This window comes from Telmatherina bonti (assembly GCF_933228915.1).
Source record: "Telmatherina bonti genome assembly, chromosome: 15".
Taxonomy (NCBI): Eukaryota; Metazoa; Chordata; class Actinopteri; order Atheriniformes; family Telmatherinidae; genus Telmatherina; species Telmatherina bonti.
Genome location: NC_136613.1, coordinates 5,027,987 through 5,043,244, shown reverse-complemented (window position 1 = coordinate 5,043,244; position 15,258 = coordinate 5,027,987). Strand labels below are relative to the sequence as shown.

The 15,258-nt window shown below is 42.2% G+C and overlaps 1 protein-coding gene across 1 annotated transcript; it reads left to right on the top strand.

The window, feature by feature from the left end:
- The first annotated feature begins 1,399 nt into the window (after window positions 1–1,399).
- On the top strand, window positions 1,400–13,103 carry tnfaip6 (tumor necrosis factor, alpha-induced protein 6). Its single transcript, XM_079253821.1, has 6 exons — window positions 1,400–1,526; window positions 4,652–4,789; window positions 5,431–5,592; window positions 8,856–9,084; window positions 11,059–11,099; window positions 12,889–13,103. Exons 1-6 carry the CDS (start codon window positions 1,427–1,429, stop codon window positions 12,984–12,986), a joined length of 768 nt encoding a protein of 255 aa, XP_079109947.1. The 5' UTR covers window positions 1,400–1,426; the 3' UTR covers window positions 12,987–13,103.
- Window positions 13,104–15,258: the final 2,155 nt, after the last annotated feature.

The window sequence follows — 15,258 nt, the reverse complement described above, 5'->3', positions numbered from 1 at the left end:
TGAGGAGCGTGCCTGGGTTCCGTGCTCGTTTATTCTGGATGTGTCCCTGGTCCGGGATTTTTGTCGTGCTCATCCAGAGAAGTTTCGGTCGCCCGGTGGCTCCCGTGGAGGGGGGGGGGTACTGTTGTGGTTCCTGCTCTGACCTATGCTGCAGTGGGTGTGCCTGTTTCCCTGGCAACCAAGTCCACACCAGGTTCTCATCAGGAAATCAGCAGCAGCAGGATAAAAGGCCAGCTCAGTTCACCAGTCATCGCCTGATTGTTGTTTCATCAAGTGGTAACAGCTCTCGGCCATTGCAGCATTTCTGCATAAGGATTTAAACAGCTTGCCTAACAATTGTATGTTCTGTCACCAGAGCGTGTTTCTTGCCTGCCTGCCCGTCAACCTGCCTGCCTGGCCACCTACCATTCTGCCCAGGAAAACAATAAACCCTTCCGAGTATCCACATCTAATCTGCACTTGGGTCCTTGTTTGTCCTACTCCACAACATCATCACCATGACAACCTCCCGTTCCACCACATCCCAAAGCTGCTCTGCTGGATGTAGATCTGGTGACTGTGGAGCCGTTGGAGGACAGTGAACTCATCATCGTGGTGGAGATGATGTGAGCTTTGTGACATGGTGCATCGTCCTGCTGGAAGTTTCCATCAGAAGATGCTACATTGTGCTCAGAAAGGGATGGACATGGTCAGCAGCAGGACTCAGGTAGGCTGCGCTGGTTAAAACATGTCATGCAGGTACTAAGGGGACCAAAGTGGGACAAAAAATAAAGAAAAAATTGGTATTTTAACAAAATGTAACGAAAAAAAATTAAAACATATTTTGGGGGTATGTAATTTTTATTACCATGTGATATGTCAATAGGGAGGCAGAAGACCAGTAATGAATTATGTTCAACTGGATTTTGAACAAAGTTTTTACCTAAAAGTGAAGCTAAATGTCTTGGAATCTATAAGATATGTCACACTGGGCTTTATAGGGATAATATCATATAATCTCACTGTTTTCCAACCAGGTGCAAAAAACCTGGCCAGTTAAAGGCTCTATAAGGTCAAATCTAATGACTAGTCAACCAAAAACCGTAAAAGATTATATTTTACATTCAACTGTTTCATATTTTACTCCAGTTTTAAATATAACAGCTTGGGATGAAATTATGTTATACTTTCTCAGATTTCTTTTAAAAAAGAAAGAAAAAATTCTGTACATTTTTAAATGACGTAACTCTTCTTTAAAAACGAGAGGAGGGGGGAAACGACATCTTGTAAAAGTAAAAGCAGCCAGAGTTGTTGTGGTTAATTATCTCACAGTACTCGACACTTCCCACCTCTCTGGAGAGGCATATAAAGCAGCAGCCGCTCAGCGCCAGAGGACAGAGCTGCTGGAAACATCTGCAGAAAGCAGCTGCTCGCTGACGGCTGCAGGATGCACGTCTTGGCTCTCCTCTGGACGCTCGGCTTCCTGCTGAAGGAGACGCAGGCATGGGGCTTCAAGAACGGAATATTTCACAATTCCATATGGCTGGGTAAATAGAAACAGAAATATTTACTTTTTTTTCCCAGGAGATTGTGTTTTTCTGCTTCAAGTTTCCTTTCTGTTGTTTCTACAAGCTGAGAATCAGTGGATGTGATCAGTTATACATTAATGATTAATGAAGACAATAATAATTTTCCTTTTTAACATAATATCAGGTTTACTTTATTCACGTTCCATCAGGCCGTTTTTCCTCTGCTTGTCGGATTTTTGGGAACACCTCTGGAGTTGTACTCGGTTAAAGGCAGACTGAGGAGTAAGAGGGATAAATAGACCGTAGAGAAATCCAGCAGCTTAAGCCAAGCAGCATGTTTATGACCTGGCTGTGCTGCATGAGGTCTGCAAACATGTGGAAATGACTTCATCTCAGGGTTCTCCAGGACCTGGATTCTCAATGTGGGAATACATGCCTCTTTATACATCAGTAAAATTATATGAAAATTACAACTAAATGTTAAAACATGTTGCAAACAAGCTGCTTCCCTTCCTGTTCAGACACCTTAATGAACACCAGCTTTTACATTTTATGAGGTGAAGCTGAATACTTGTGTTTTGTTTTTCTAATCAGTTTGGGTTGTTTGAACAAACATTTCTAAATTAAATCTGAAGTTACTGATTTGATAAAAACTCACGATTTGAACTGTTATGGTGTTAAAATAGCTCTCCCGCTGAGCACGAGCAGGATTCACATTTGTTTCTGAACTTTTTTTTATGTTTTCATTTGAGTTAAAACAGCAATAACTGGTTAGAAGCAGTGGTGTAGTTCAGGATACCCACTTCTTTTTCAGTCAGCAATAAGTATTCCCAATTCTAAACCCCTGGGATGCTGCTATTACAATTACAAACATCCTAACCCTAACTACCTGGTCCCGCAGCTGAGCTAAGGTTACCTGTGCTACACCGGTGTAGTTAGCCATCAGCTGCGTTAACTTTAGACATAATAAAGATATATGTACATATATCTGTGAGCCCGTCTTCCACTAGTCTGTGTGTCAAGACTGGTTTAATCATTTCATAACCCTTCTTCCTTGAAACCGAAGAGCAGAAATTATGTGACAATGAGTAAATATAAAGATTAATTTTTGGGGTGAACTAAATAGTCTTAGATGTCACTTTTTCTCAAACAATGTTTTTCTGGGTAACTTTTATTCTGTTTTTCTTTTTTTTTCCTTTTTTTTTATACCCACTTCATGAGGGACCACGACACCACTGCTTAGAAAGTAACTTTACAAATGTGGACAAATCTAAACGATTTGGTTAGTTTAATGTATTAAATGTAAAATCATTTGCACACACCTACACATGAGCTGGATGTCTGGTGGAATAGTGTATCTTAACAAAACTACAAGCAAAATGTCCCTAAATCTGTTGTTTAATTACTGTGATTTGTATTATAAATTTGTTTCTGTTTGTTTTGTCAGTCCTACTGCATTAAAATGTGAATGTTTATTCTGCATATTCAAACACATGTTTAAGACAACTTATATTGTCATTTTATTTTCCCCAATTTTAGCCTGCACATTAATAGACAATTTCTTTGTTCTTTTTAACCACAAAAAACAGTGGTGGTTTAGGCATGGCACTATATCTACTCAGCAGTCATTGAATGGAGTTCTGGGATGCTAACCTTAGTCTTGTATTCATTTGTAACTGCCAACATCAGCTAAAAGCGAGTTCATGCTCACTTAGCCAAGTCCTGTATGTTAGCAGCAAATGATATTGCTAAGCAGGACTGAGTTTGTTTGCTTACACCAGCTAGACAGCTAGGTTGAGTGCTAGTTACTAACAGCAAACACCCCCTGGCTACATCAGCCCGAGTCGCACCTGCTAGCCGCTAGTGCCCTCTCATACAAATTTGCCGTGTTCCAAATGGTAACATAACAAGGCTATTCTATTCTATTCTATTCTATTCTATTCTATTCTATTCTATTCTATTCTACAGTTATTAGGCACTTTTATCCAAAACTACTTAAATGTGAGAAGTGATCGATTAACCTAACATGCATGTCTTGTTGCTATCATTAGCAATGCTGAGTCTGTTCACTAACTCTAACTCTAACTGGTTGAGATCTAGTTACTAACAACTAGCACCCACTTGCTACATTGGATCTGTTTGCTAACCCCAACTTGATCAGCTAGATTGAGTCCTAGTTACTAACAGCTAGCATCCGCTGGCTACATTAGCCCGAGTCCCAGCTGCTAGCAGGTAGTGTCCAGTCACACAAATTTGTCAAGTTCCAAATGCTAACGTAACAAGATTATTCTATTCTATTCTGTTCTATTCTATTATATTCTATTCTATTCTAATTTGGCGCTTTGGATAAAAGCGCCTTACATGTCAGAAGTGATCAGTTAACCTAACACACATCTTGTTGCTGTCATTAGCAATGCAGAGTTCATTCGCTAACTCTAACTGGTTGAGATCTAGTTACTAACAACAGCACCTGTTTGCTACCATCAACTCAATCAGCTAAGTTGAGAGTCCTTGTAACTTGCACCTGCTTCCTACATCAGGCCAAATCTGTGCTGCTAGTGGCTAGTTCTCACATGCTAGTCTGGCTTTACTAGTCCTGTAAGATTTACAGCGGCTAACTAAAGCTGATTGACCACTAGTGTATGCTAATCACTGGCTATAGGAAAACCTCACTTATAGTGTTTATTTTACACATGAGACTCTTGAAACACAGAAAATAATTTCATGGCCACATTCACAAGGTTTAATAATTAATTCCTGGAAAATTTCCCCTCGCTTACATGTTTAGCTAAACGTCATTTATCTTTTCTTTTGTTCAAATGTTTATAAAGCAGTCAAATCTGACAGAGTTAAAGGCAGTGAGGATGAGGTTCAATTAGTGTAAAAACATTGATGAAACAGGTTGAAAAGATCAAAATATCAACCGGTGTATAATCCTGCCAAGTTTGCAGTCATGCATGTGTTAAGCCAAAGCAGGATCAGCGATTCACACTGAGAAGGCCAGAGAGCAAGTGACCAATGAAAGTCAAAACCAGAGTCGTTCTTTCTGAGTTCAGTTTTGGACTTTTTTTCTTTTAAAAGTGTATCAGGTAACTGGGATACAAATGACTGCAGTTTTGATTTCTTTTGTCCCTCTTTGGCAGAACAAGCAGCTGGAGTTTACCACCGGGAATCTCGCAAAGGGAGGTACCAGCTGACATACAAAGAGGCCAAGGCTGTCTGCAAGTACGAGGGAGGGAAGCTGGCCACTTACGAACAGCTGGAGGCAGCGCGTCAAATAGGTCTGCAGCCGTTCATGCTCAAACACACATCGTGACATTTCCATTAAAGCACACGGTTTTCTGCCATCATCAGAGTCGCCTGGAGACATGAGGTGTCGTTTGATCTGTCAGACTCACTGTTTTCTAAGCAGTGTACATAATCAATCCTTTCCTTTAGATGCAGACAGAATGGGTTGTTTGTCTCGTTGCTTTCCCGTAAAACACACAAAACATGGATGGGGCTATGATGTAACCCATCTTTTAACTGCTGGAATGCTTTTAACATGCAGGGAGGGGGGCAAAGGTCAAGAGGAGGCAGTGACTCGAACTCATCTTTCCACAAGTCCTTTGTTGTTGGATGACTGTCGCAAATTTTAAATAGTCCTACAAGAACTCCAAAAGCCTGTTAACACCTTGTTGGATGTTCTCATCTCCCAGAGATCAAATACAGGTCTGGTTGGATGAATTTTTCTGTGTTTGCAGCTGAGTTTACCCACAACAAACAACCTGGAAGGTCGCTCTTTTATCCATTGGCACTGCCGACTCGGTTCTAAGCTCCTCACGTTGCTACCAAGTGGCTGCCAGCAGGCTTTCGTCCACAGAGGCTGGTCAGTGAAAGGAACAGTAGTTTACTTGTGGTTTATTTCTCTTTTCTGTTTCAGGTTTTCATGTGTGCGCTGCAGGATGGTTTGACAAAGGACGCGTTGGTTACCCAATCGTCAAAGCCGGCGCCAACTGCGGGTTTGGGAAAGTTGGCATCATCGACTACGGATACAGGTTGAACAAGAGCGAGAAATGGGATGTTTACTGCTACAATCCACACTGTGAGTAAATATTGTAGCTTACTAAAGCAGTTCATGTTTTCATGCTAGCACCAGTCTAAGTGGAGCTAACTTTGTTTTTATTCTCTTTGCTTCATGTCTCTGAATGTGTACAAACAACTGTGAGGACCAAATGAATGTTGTTTACATAAGAAATGATGATGAAAAACAAGTTCTGCTTGGTTCATGTGTTGAGAACTAGCTACCCCTGATCACGTTGGCGAGAACAAACTGACATCATTACTGCAGTAAAGCATCACAAATCTCTGCAAGTATAATCTTGGTTTAAATGGAAAGCTGGCTACATCTGTTTCAGAATAAAGTTTTGTGTTCATCTGCAGATGTTGAAGACGGAAACCTCCAGTCAACTCTGCTTCCTTTTTCAGTGACAGCATCAGTAAATCTGAGTGCGTCAGGTTATTTTAATAAGAGCCTCGTTCTGGTTTAGGAACTTCCAGGACGGAGGGAGCTAAGTCTTAATGAGCTCCATATGTCATAAACCCAAGCATGCATCAGTGTTTGCAACTCTGGACGGAGATTCTGCCTGATGAACGCTTGTTCTGGCTGTACATGTCTGAACTGAGAACAACTCTACCCTTCAGTTCACTGTTAATATAAAACCCATCCAGCACATTTCATTGTTTACCTGAAGCTGTAATGGAGGAGTTTTAGAGGTGTTGGTGTTATTGATACTTTAACAGTGTAAAAGAGTCAGAGTCCCAGTGGAGGAGAGCTGAGCCCACAGGTTAGAAACCATTGTAAAGTCCGAGGCGCCACAGATCCACTCAGGAAGTTGTCTGGAGTCAGTCATGAGGGATGATAAAGAGAAGTTAATCAGCGTCACTGGAGGAGAGTCTTTTTTTGTCCTGACTCAGAACCACAATCTCAGGCCCACCCTGTGAGTTATCATGAGCAAAAATAACCCAGCAGGAATCGAAGATGTGCCAGCTATGGTGCGAAGGAATGACTGAGCATTGGGGAGCCACCACATCCAAAAGATTTCCACATCTGCCTGATTCAACTCAAACTTTCTATGTCAGCAGATGTAAAGAAGCTGAAAAGTCCGACTTTAATCAATCACTGATGTCTGGAATATCTGAACATGCTTCCTGCAACATGATTTATTCTGTTGTAATTAGAAGTTTCACTTCCTTCTCAGCGTCTGCTTTCAGACAGTTTGCATCATCCTCCTGCTTATCCTGGTCGGGTCGCGGAGGCAACAGCCTAAACCTTTACGTACTAACACCATGCGAAGGAACGACACCAAATCGTGAATAATTCAGAGGTGAAATATTGACGTGTTTGTCTCTGCACGCCAAGTGAAATGCAAAATTGCAAATAAATGATGAAGATTATAAAAGAAAAGTGCAAGGTGGCAAAAACAAAGATGGATTTCACTTCACACAAACGATAAAGTGTTGCTGCTGCAGAAGAAAAGAGAAAAGAGGCACTAGGTTCATCCTGTTCTAGAGAAGAGAAAAGAACTCATTTAGTCCAGGATCTGAAGCTTGACCACGGCAGCTTTAGGAGTTTAGGACGTCCGTGGGACATTATGAGGATCTGCTTCAGCAGCTAGCTGCTAGCTAGAAGAAACAAAGACAAAATGGTGATTAAAAAGTCTGAATGAAGCAGCAGCAACAAAGTGACACAGCTCCAGTTCAGTCCCAACAGAAGCAAACCTGGATCCTGATTCTGTAAAGATGACATAGAGAAGCACGGCAGGACTTCCTCTGTTTCGCTGTTCTGGAGCTGTTTGTACCATAGGCTGCATATAGAAAGATGGGCGGAGCCTCTGTGACGTCACCCGTAGGTTTGTTGTTCTACGTTCTTCTTACTTGAAGCGGGAGATCGTGTACCTGTCAATCAAAAGGACACGCCCCTAAATATGCTGAATTTTTAGATTAAATTACTTTTAAACGGGCAAGTTAGAAAAAAATTCACTCCCCCTACAGTTGTCATGAAGCTAAACCTGACCTTTTAAACCTAAAATGGATTTTTGTACCAGGCTGTAAACATGTTTATTTCTGCTGTAAACATGTTTATTCCTGCTGTAAACATGTTTATTCCTGCTGTGAAGTTGGTCTTTTTAACATGGGAGTCTATGGGGATTTACTGTTTCGGAGCCCCTAGTGGATGAAGGGGGAACTGCAGTTTTATGCACTTCCCCATTGGCTTCACTTTTAATCACCAGAGGTTGCCGCTTGGTTCATACAGTCTTAAAGTATTAAGGCCCATTTCTGCTCCATTATGTACGCTGCCATGGTTTTATAAGTCAGTTCTTCTTCTTCTTCTGCGTCTTCTTTAGGTGCTTTTTATTTGGTGATTCTTCCTGTTCCTCTTCTTCTGTGGTTCGTTCCTTTCGCTATTTGCATCAGCTTTACAACTCAACACTGCCCCCCTGATTTTTGGTGGTATTGCTCCTTTTTCTGTGTCAAGTGACTGATAGCTAAGCTCATTGAAAACCAGAGGTGTATAAAGTAGAAGTAGAAAGTAGAAGTCCTGTCCAGCAGCTGTTCCAACCAGTCACTAAACCATTAGCTCAGCTCCGCTGCAGGTAGATGAGCCTGTTGGTGAAAACACCTGTTCTAAATGCATCCATAGATCCAAAAACATGGCAAGACTTCTACTTTATTTTTACTACTACTTCTACTTTATACATTTCTGTTGAAAACAGACCAAATTACGCAGAAATGGACAAAACCATCTTCTACATCCAGCAGAAATAGGTCTTTAGAGTCCAGGATATGATCAGTGAATTACATAATACTGCACTCTCTGTATTCCGGAGCGTTTCAAGCTCGTTCATTTGTGAGCTAGCAAGCTCACGTCTGAATGGTTGGAAGAAATGTTTAGTTTCCTCTGCTGTTCTCTCTGCTTTGCTCCTGTTCTGCATTCGATTTGTCTTGCTGACTCGCTGACTTTACGAGCGCATCCTGCTCGTAAACAACTTTTCTGTTACCATGGTTACTCACCATGGCAACTGCGCAGAAAACCAATGAGTTGCACAGTGTCTGAAGACCACTGAGATGTTTTGAAATCTTGACTGAATTGTTGAAGATAAAGTAAACTGAATTGAAAAAGTAAATTGCATTAAAAAATGAATAATGTGATCAGAGACTTGATTTATTCCAAAGGTTTGTATTTGTTGTTTATTTATGTCTTTTATTTATTGGTGATCATAAACATGCCACAAAGGAGCCCATGAGTTTGTAAAATGACCTTGTAGGGTTCAGTTTATAACAATATTTTAATGATGTGTCTGGCAGCTAAGGAGTGTGGAGGAGTTCTGACTGACCAGCAGAAGATCATCCAGTCTCCTGGGTTCCCCGATGAGTATCAGGACGAGCAGATCTGCTACTGGCACATCCGAGCGCGTCTGGGTCAGAGGATCCGCCTCCACTTCCTGGAGTTTGACGTAGAGGACGACATGTCGTGTCTGGCAGATTATCTGGAGGTCTACGACAGCTACGATGATGTCTCGGGCTTTGCTGGGAGGTGAGGATTGCTCGTCCAGCACTCTGCTGTCGTTACAGCTCATCCAGAGATTAAAGCATCAATCAGCGCCGCACCTATTAGACAATATAGTTTTAATACAGAGCATAAAATCTAAAAAAAATGATCAAACTTTCACTTTTTCACACTCATTTTTTCAACCAAACCAGAAGAAGTTTGGCCGAGTTTCTGTACAGTCATTTTTAGCTCAAGTTTTCTCTCAAGTTCCAGTGCCACTCATTTATTCTTCTCATATGGGGGTACATGTACCTGGTGGGGTAGTCGGGGACGCATCGGGAGCTTATGAGAAAATAAAAAACCACACTGCTCCTCCTCAATCCGGGATTCGACTATCCGGCGGACCCTCCTCTCCAGGACCCCTGAATAGACCTTACCAGGGAGGCTGAGGAGTGTGATTCCCCTGTAATTGGAACACACCCTCCGGTCCCCCTTCTTGATGGAGCACTGCTTCCCCCCCCTGAGCCGCCGGATGATGGACCAGAATCTCCTCGAAGCCGTCCGGAAGTCTTTCTCCATGGCCTCGCTGAACTCCTCCCATGCCCGAGTTTTTGCCTTGGCGACAGCCGAAGCCGCATGCCGCTTAGCCCGCCGGTACCCATCAGCTGCCTCCAGAGTCCCACAGGCCAAGAAGGCCCGATAGGACTCCTTCTTCAGCTTGACGGCATCCCTCACTGCTGGTGTCCACCAACGAGTCCTGGGATTACCGCCACGACAGGCACCAACGACCTTACAGCCACAGCTCCGGCCGGCCGCCTCAGCAATAGAGGCACGGAACACAGCCCATTCGGACTCAATGTCCCCCGCCTCACTCGGGACATGGTTGAAGCTCTGCTGAAGGTGGGAGTTGAAGCTCGCTCTAACGTGGGACTCAGCCAGACGTTCCCAGCAGACCCTCACAACACATTTGGGCCTGCCAGATCTGACCGGCCTCCTCCCCCACCACCTGAGCCAACTCACCACCAGGTGGTGATCAGTTGACAGCTCCGCCCCCCTCTTCACCCGAGTGTCCAAGGCATGTGGCCGCAGGTCCGACGATACGACTACAAAATCGATCATTGAACTGCAGCCCAGGGAATCCTGATGCCAGGTGTACATATGGACACTCTTATGTTGGAACATGGTGTTCGTTATGGACAATCCATGATGAGCACAGAAGTCCAATAACAAAACACCATTTGGGTTCGGGGGGGTGCATGCCTCCCAATCACTCCCCTCCAGGTCTCACTGTCATTGCCCACGTGAGCATTGAAGTCCCCCAGCAGAACAATGGAGTCCCCTGGAAAATATATGAAATATATACATACATAAAAGAGTTTGAATTTGCATCACAAGGCACCCAGGACTAAAAGTAGCGCATACAGTCAGAGGATTTTCTTTAAAGGACAAATGTATTGATGAAAAAGTACCAAAGATGATGTTGAAAGTAAAAGTATTTGTATAACCCATCCTGCTTTGGTTTCATACCAAACTGAATTCATTTATTTGCAGCTTCAGCTCGTCTTCTTTGTTTTAATGGCAGATCCTGCAGCACGCTGCTGCCCCCTCCTGCTAACCTGCTGCTACTGCCGCCTGTCGCTCCATGAAGCAGAAACTTCTGAGGCAGTAGCTGCATTAGATGACTTACTGTCATTTGACTCTCAGCTTGGTTTATCATCAGAAGCTGGCAGCTCCATGGTTTTTATGGCTCCTGCAACATACAACTCTCTTCTATGTGTGATCAGTTGGCTGAGCTGCTAAAAGGAATATTTTTATCCGAGCTGGATTCCTGCTTCTCGGAGGTTTAGAGAGGCGTGTTTTTATTTGACTTTATGTCCTTCTGACTGCAGATGTTACAACATACAGCTGTTCCTTTTCTAAAAGAAACAAGCTAATGATGCAACACCACTGATGGAGTCTTTGCAGAAGCTTCTGTCTCTTTCAGAAAACTAATGATTTCCATTTTTAACCTGTTCTCAGGTTCTGTGGTGATTATTTACCAGATGATATCATCAGTACAGGTGAGCGACCTTCTTACTTTTACATTTAGAAATGAATGAATGGATTTATTGACAGAAATATTGATGTTTAAATGATTAAATATAAAGTAAATGTGAGGAAACCTGAATTCTGCAAAGGCTGTGTCCCTCTGTTGGTGTAAAAAATGTTAATAAAACTCAAATGTAATGATTTCCAAATCTCATCAAGTCATATTTTCCTCCCAGTAAAAGATAAACATCATACCAGATGCTGAAACCGAGACATTTTAGCATTTTTTTTTAAATCAAATATTATGTGATTGTAGATCTGATGCAGCAGCACATCTGTAAACAACTGGAACAGGAGCTACAAAAGGCTGGAAAGGGAACATTTAGAGGTTTAGACAAATAATCAGGTTAATTATCAACCGGTCAGTAACATGACTGGGTATAACAGGAGCTTTTCAGACAGGCAGAGTCTCTCAGGTGGAAAGACAGAGACAGCTTCACCATCTGAGACATTCTGGATCCAAAACCATGTGGAACAATTTCAGACAAATGTTTCTCAAACTTTAAAGATCCAGATAAGATTAGAGGGAATCTCTGTATGCACGGGACAAGGCTGGATGCTGGTGATCTGCCCGGCAGCGTCCAAAGGCTGAGAAACTGATATGATACAACTTTTACATCTGGGACGTGACGTTTCATTTTTACCGTATAGTAAGGAACTGGCTGTTTGAACACACAACATCGCTGATTCAGCAAAGAAACAAGAAGATTAAAAGAGAGAAGAAGACAAAACTAGAATCATGGTAAGATGGTCTTCTGCTGGCTGGAGAGAGCTAACAGGTCAGGCAGGATGCAGGATGGAGGCTGGGTTAGCCGTCGATGGGGGGCGTGTGGCGGGAAATGGCAAAAGTCCTGTAGTGTCTTTAACAGCAGACATGATTCTCTACTGGAAACCAGTGCATGGACTCAGGAAGCTTCCAGAAACCAGTGTGAACCCAGTTCAGGCTGAAATCCACACATGCAGGTTAAAGCTCCATCATATGTGAAGAGGATCCAGAAACACACCGTCTTCTCTGGACCAAAGCTCATTTAAAATGTTCTGAGTGGAAACCTGGATGAAGATGTGGAATAGTTTGTGGACAGTCCTGCAGACTAAAGAGGAGAGGGAGCATCCAGCTTGTTATCAGCCTGCATCTCTGATGGGATGGGGTTGCATTAGTGCCGATGGCGTGGGCAGCTTCCACATCTGGGAAGCTCCATCAATGCTGAAACATCTGCTCCCATCCAGACAACGTTTCTTTCAGGGAAGACCTTCCACCATGCTGGACCACATCCTGATGGTGGAACAGGAGAACTGGTCCAGCAGGACCATGCTGAACCACATCCTGATGGTGGAACAGGAGAACTGGTCCAGCAGGACCATGCTGAACCACATCCTGATGGTGGAACAGGAGAACTGGTCCAGCAGGACCATGCTGAACCACATCCTGATGGTGAAACAGGAGAACTGGTCCAGGAGGACCATGCTGAACCACATCCTGAAGGTGGAACAGGAGAACTGGTCCAGCAGGACCATGCTGAACCACATCCTGATGGTGGAACAGGAGAACTGGTCTGCTGTGGTCCAGACCTTCCACCAGTACAAACATCTGGAGCAGCATGGAGCACGTTGCTGCTCCTTACAGATGTGTTGCTGCCTTCAGCTCATATTTCCCATCAGATGAAAAAACGTCTCAGTTTGAAGACATTTTACTTTTGTCTTTGTGAATATAATTTGGACAGAGATGAAATGTGTCGCCATCTCTCGGCTCTGTTGTTACAGGAAACGTCATGACTCTGAAGTTTCTGTCTGATGCCTCTGTCACCGGTGGAGGTTTCCAGCTCCAATACACGGCCCTGAACGCATCGCTGTTGACGTGAACCTACAGGACACACTGACGTCCTCCTGTTGCTGTACTCATGTTGTTACCTCCAGCTCTTTTATCACTTATGGCTCACTCAAGAAATAATTCTGTGAAATAAATGAGGCTGAATTTAGAAAAGAATTATGTGTTTACGACATTTTTGGTAAATAAATGTGGAAAGTTTGAAACTGTAATGATCCTCTGTATTTTGTGACGATTAAACTTGATTAATCCTCTGAATCTCTGGTCTTAGTCTGATTTCTGCTTCTGTTTTTTGAGCTTTTTGGTTACAGCTTGAATAATCTTAATTAAAAAAACTTTAGTCCTGTTTAATGTGTTTCTGTTGAAGGTATTTGGCAGCTGGAGCTCTTTTTACCTATTTTTTTGGGGTAATAATACCTTTTTTTTTTTTTTCTTTTTTCTTTTTTTTTGGACCCTATGAGGCTGTACCTGCTGCTGGAACTCTTCATTTCTGCCCAAAGGGATCAATAAAGTTTTATCTGAACTAAGCGAATCTAATCAGGTGAATCTTGACCTACAGCTGGCAGTTTGCTGGGTTTAAGATGTGGAAAATGCCCACATCCACGTGTTTTTCTGAGAGTGATGTTTATGTTACATGCATGATAAAAATGTGAATGATAAACATTTTTTTATGTGAAAACAGGTTTGAAATCTTTCTGCTCTTTTAAAATTATTTTATTGACATTCTGCTGTATTTAGTGTAGTTTGGTTTTAATTTAGTCAGTTTGCTCAAAATTAAACAAGGAAAACTAAGAATTTAAACTGCAAAAGGCTTTGTGTTCGATTTAAAGTGGTAAGTATGACATAAAAAGTCATAATAGTTTAATTTAAAGTAATAATTGTCAAATTTAATGTCATATCTATAAGATTTAACTTTGTAAATGTGAGACTTAAAGTTATAATTAAAATATAAATTGAGATAAAAAGTCATGAGAGATAAAGATTATAATTATAAAATATATATTATATATTTTAATATATATATAAAATATATATATATTAAAATAATAGTTTTGAGATGTAAGTAATAAATATGTCAAAAGATAATTATATGAAAAGTCATAACAGATTTAAAATTAGAATTATGAGCTTTAAAGTAATACAAAAATATGACTAAATCTCATTATCGCCAGATTATGATTTTCACTCTGAATCTTCCAGTTGTGCCCCTCCCTGAGCTGTCACCTTATCGTGGTGGAGGGGTTTGTGCGTCCCGAAGATCCTAGCAGCTATGTTGTCGGGGCTTTATGCCCCTGGTAGGGTCACCCATGGCAAACAGGTGTCTAGGGGAGGGACCAGACCAAGCACGGCTCATAGACCTCTATGATGACGACCAACCTGGGCATGAATGTTCCCTTGCCCGGACGCGGGTTACTGGGACCCCCCTCTGGAGCCAGGCCTGGAGGTGGGTGTCGTGGAATTTATCCGATGAGAAATAAATCTATAAATCAACTGTTTTCTGTTCAATTTATTGGGCATGTACAGATGTTGCGGGCGAGAGGTCTCGAGAGCTCTCCCATGCTCAGAGTGCTACAGTGTTCTTTAAGCATACACAAACAACCCTTGCAGGCAGCACTAGTCAAAACAACTGCTATCTTGGAGATAACAGTCAAAGCTGAAACAGGCCTTGAGCAGAACACTTAGTTTTATGCATGAATCTACTAAAGCAAGCTTACTGAACTACTCTAACTATGCAGAATATATATCTTAATATAACTTAATAAATGAGTAACATATTAAAACTACTCTATACGCATAATTCCACCACAGTGGGGTACGACAGCAAGCGTCTGATGGCCGGGCCTTCGCCCATGGGGCCCGGTCAGGCTCAGCCTGAAAGGGTTGCATGGACCCGACCTCCCGTGGGCTCACCATCTGCAGGAGATCTTAATATAACTTAATAAATGAGTAACATATTAAAACTACTCTATACGCATAATTCCACCACATTTCCCCCTTTTGATCCTTTCAGGATCAACACAAAAGAAACACAATTCATGAACATAACAAAGCAACAAAACAAACCCATAAAATAACACTAACTACCGAAAGAGATGCAGGAAACTAAAACATCAGAATGGTCACTCCTGGCAGGGTTGAAGAAAATCATCCTGAAAGGAAAAACACTCATGTGTCAGAGTCAGAATCAGAAAAGCCATCACTATCAAAAAAGAAGGAAAAAGGATCAAAGGGAGGGAGATCCGAAGCAGGGAGAGTAATAAACAAGCCGAGGAATGCGACATCCTAAGGCAGAGTCAATCAGCCCA

Coding starts and splice junctions, on each gene's coding strand:
- tnfaip6 (XM_079253821.1), top strand. CDS start 1,427: ATGCACGTCTTGGCTCTCCTCTGGACGCTCGGCTTCCTGCTGAAGGAG. Junction 4,790..5,430: donor GGAGGCAGCGCGTCAAATAG/GTCTGCAGCCGT, acceptor TTTCTGTTTCAG/GTTTTCATGTGTGCGCTGCA. Junction 11,100..12,888: donor AGATGATATCATCAGTACAG/GTGAGCGACCTT, acceptor CTGTTGTTACAG/GAAACGTCATGACTCTGAAG.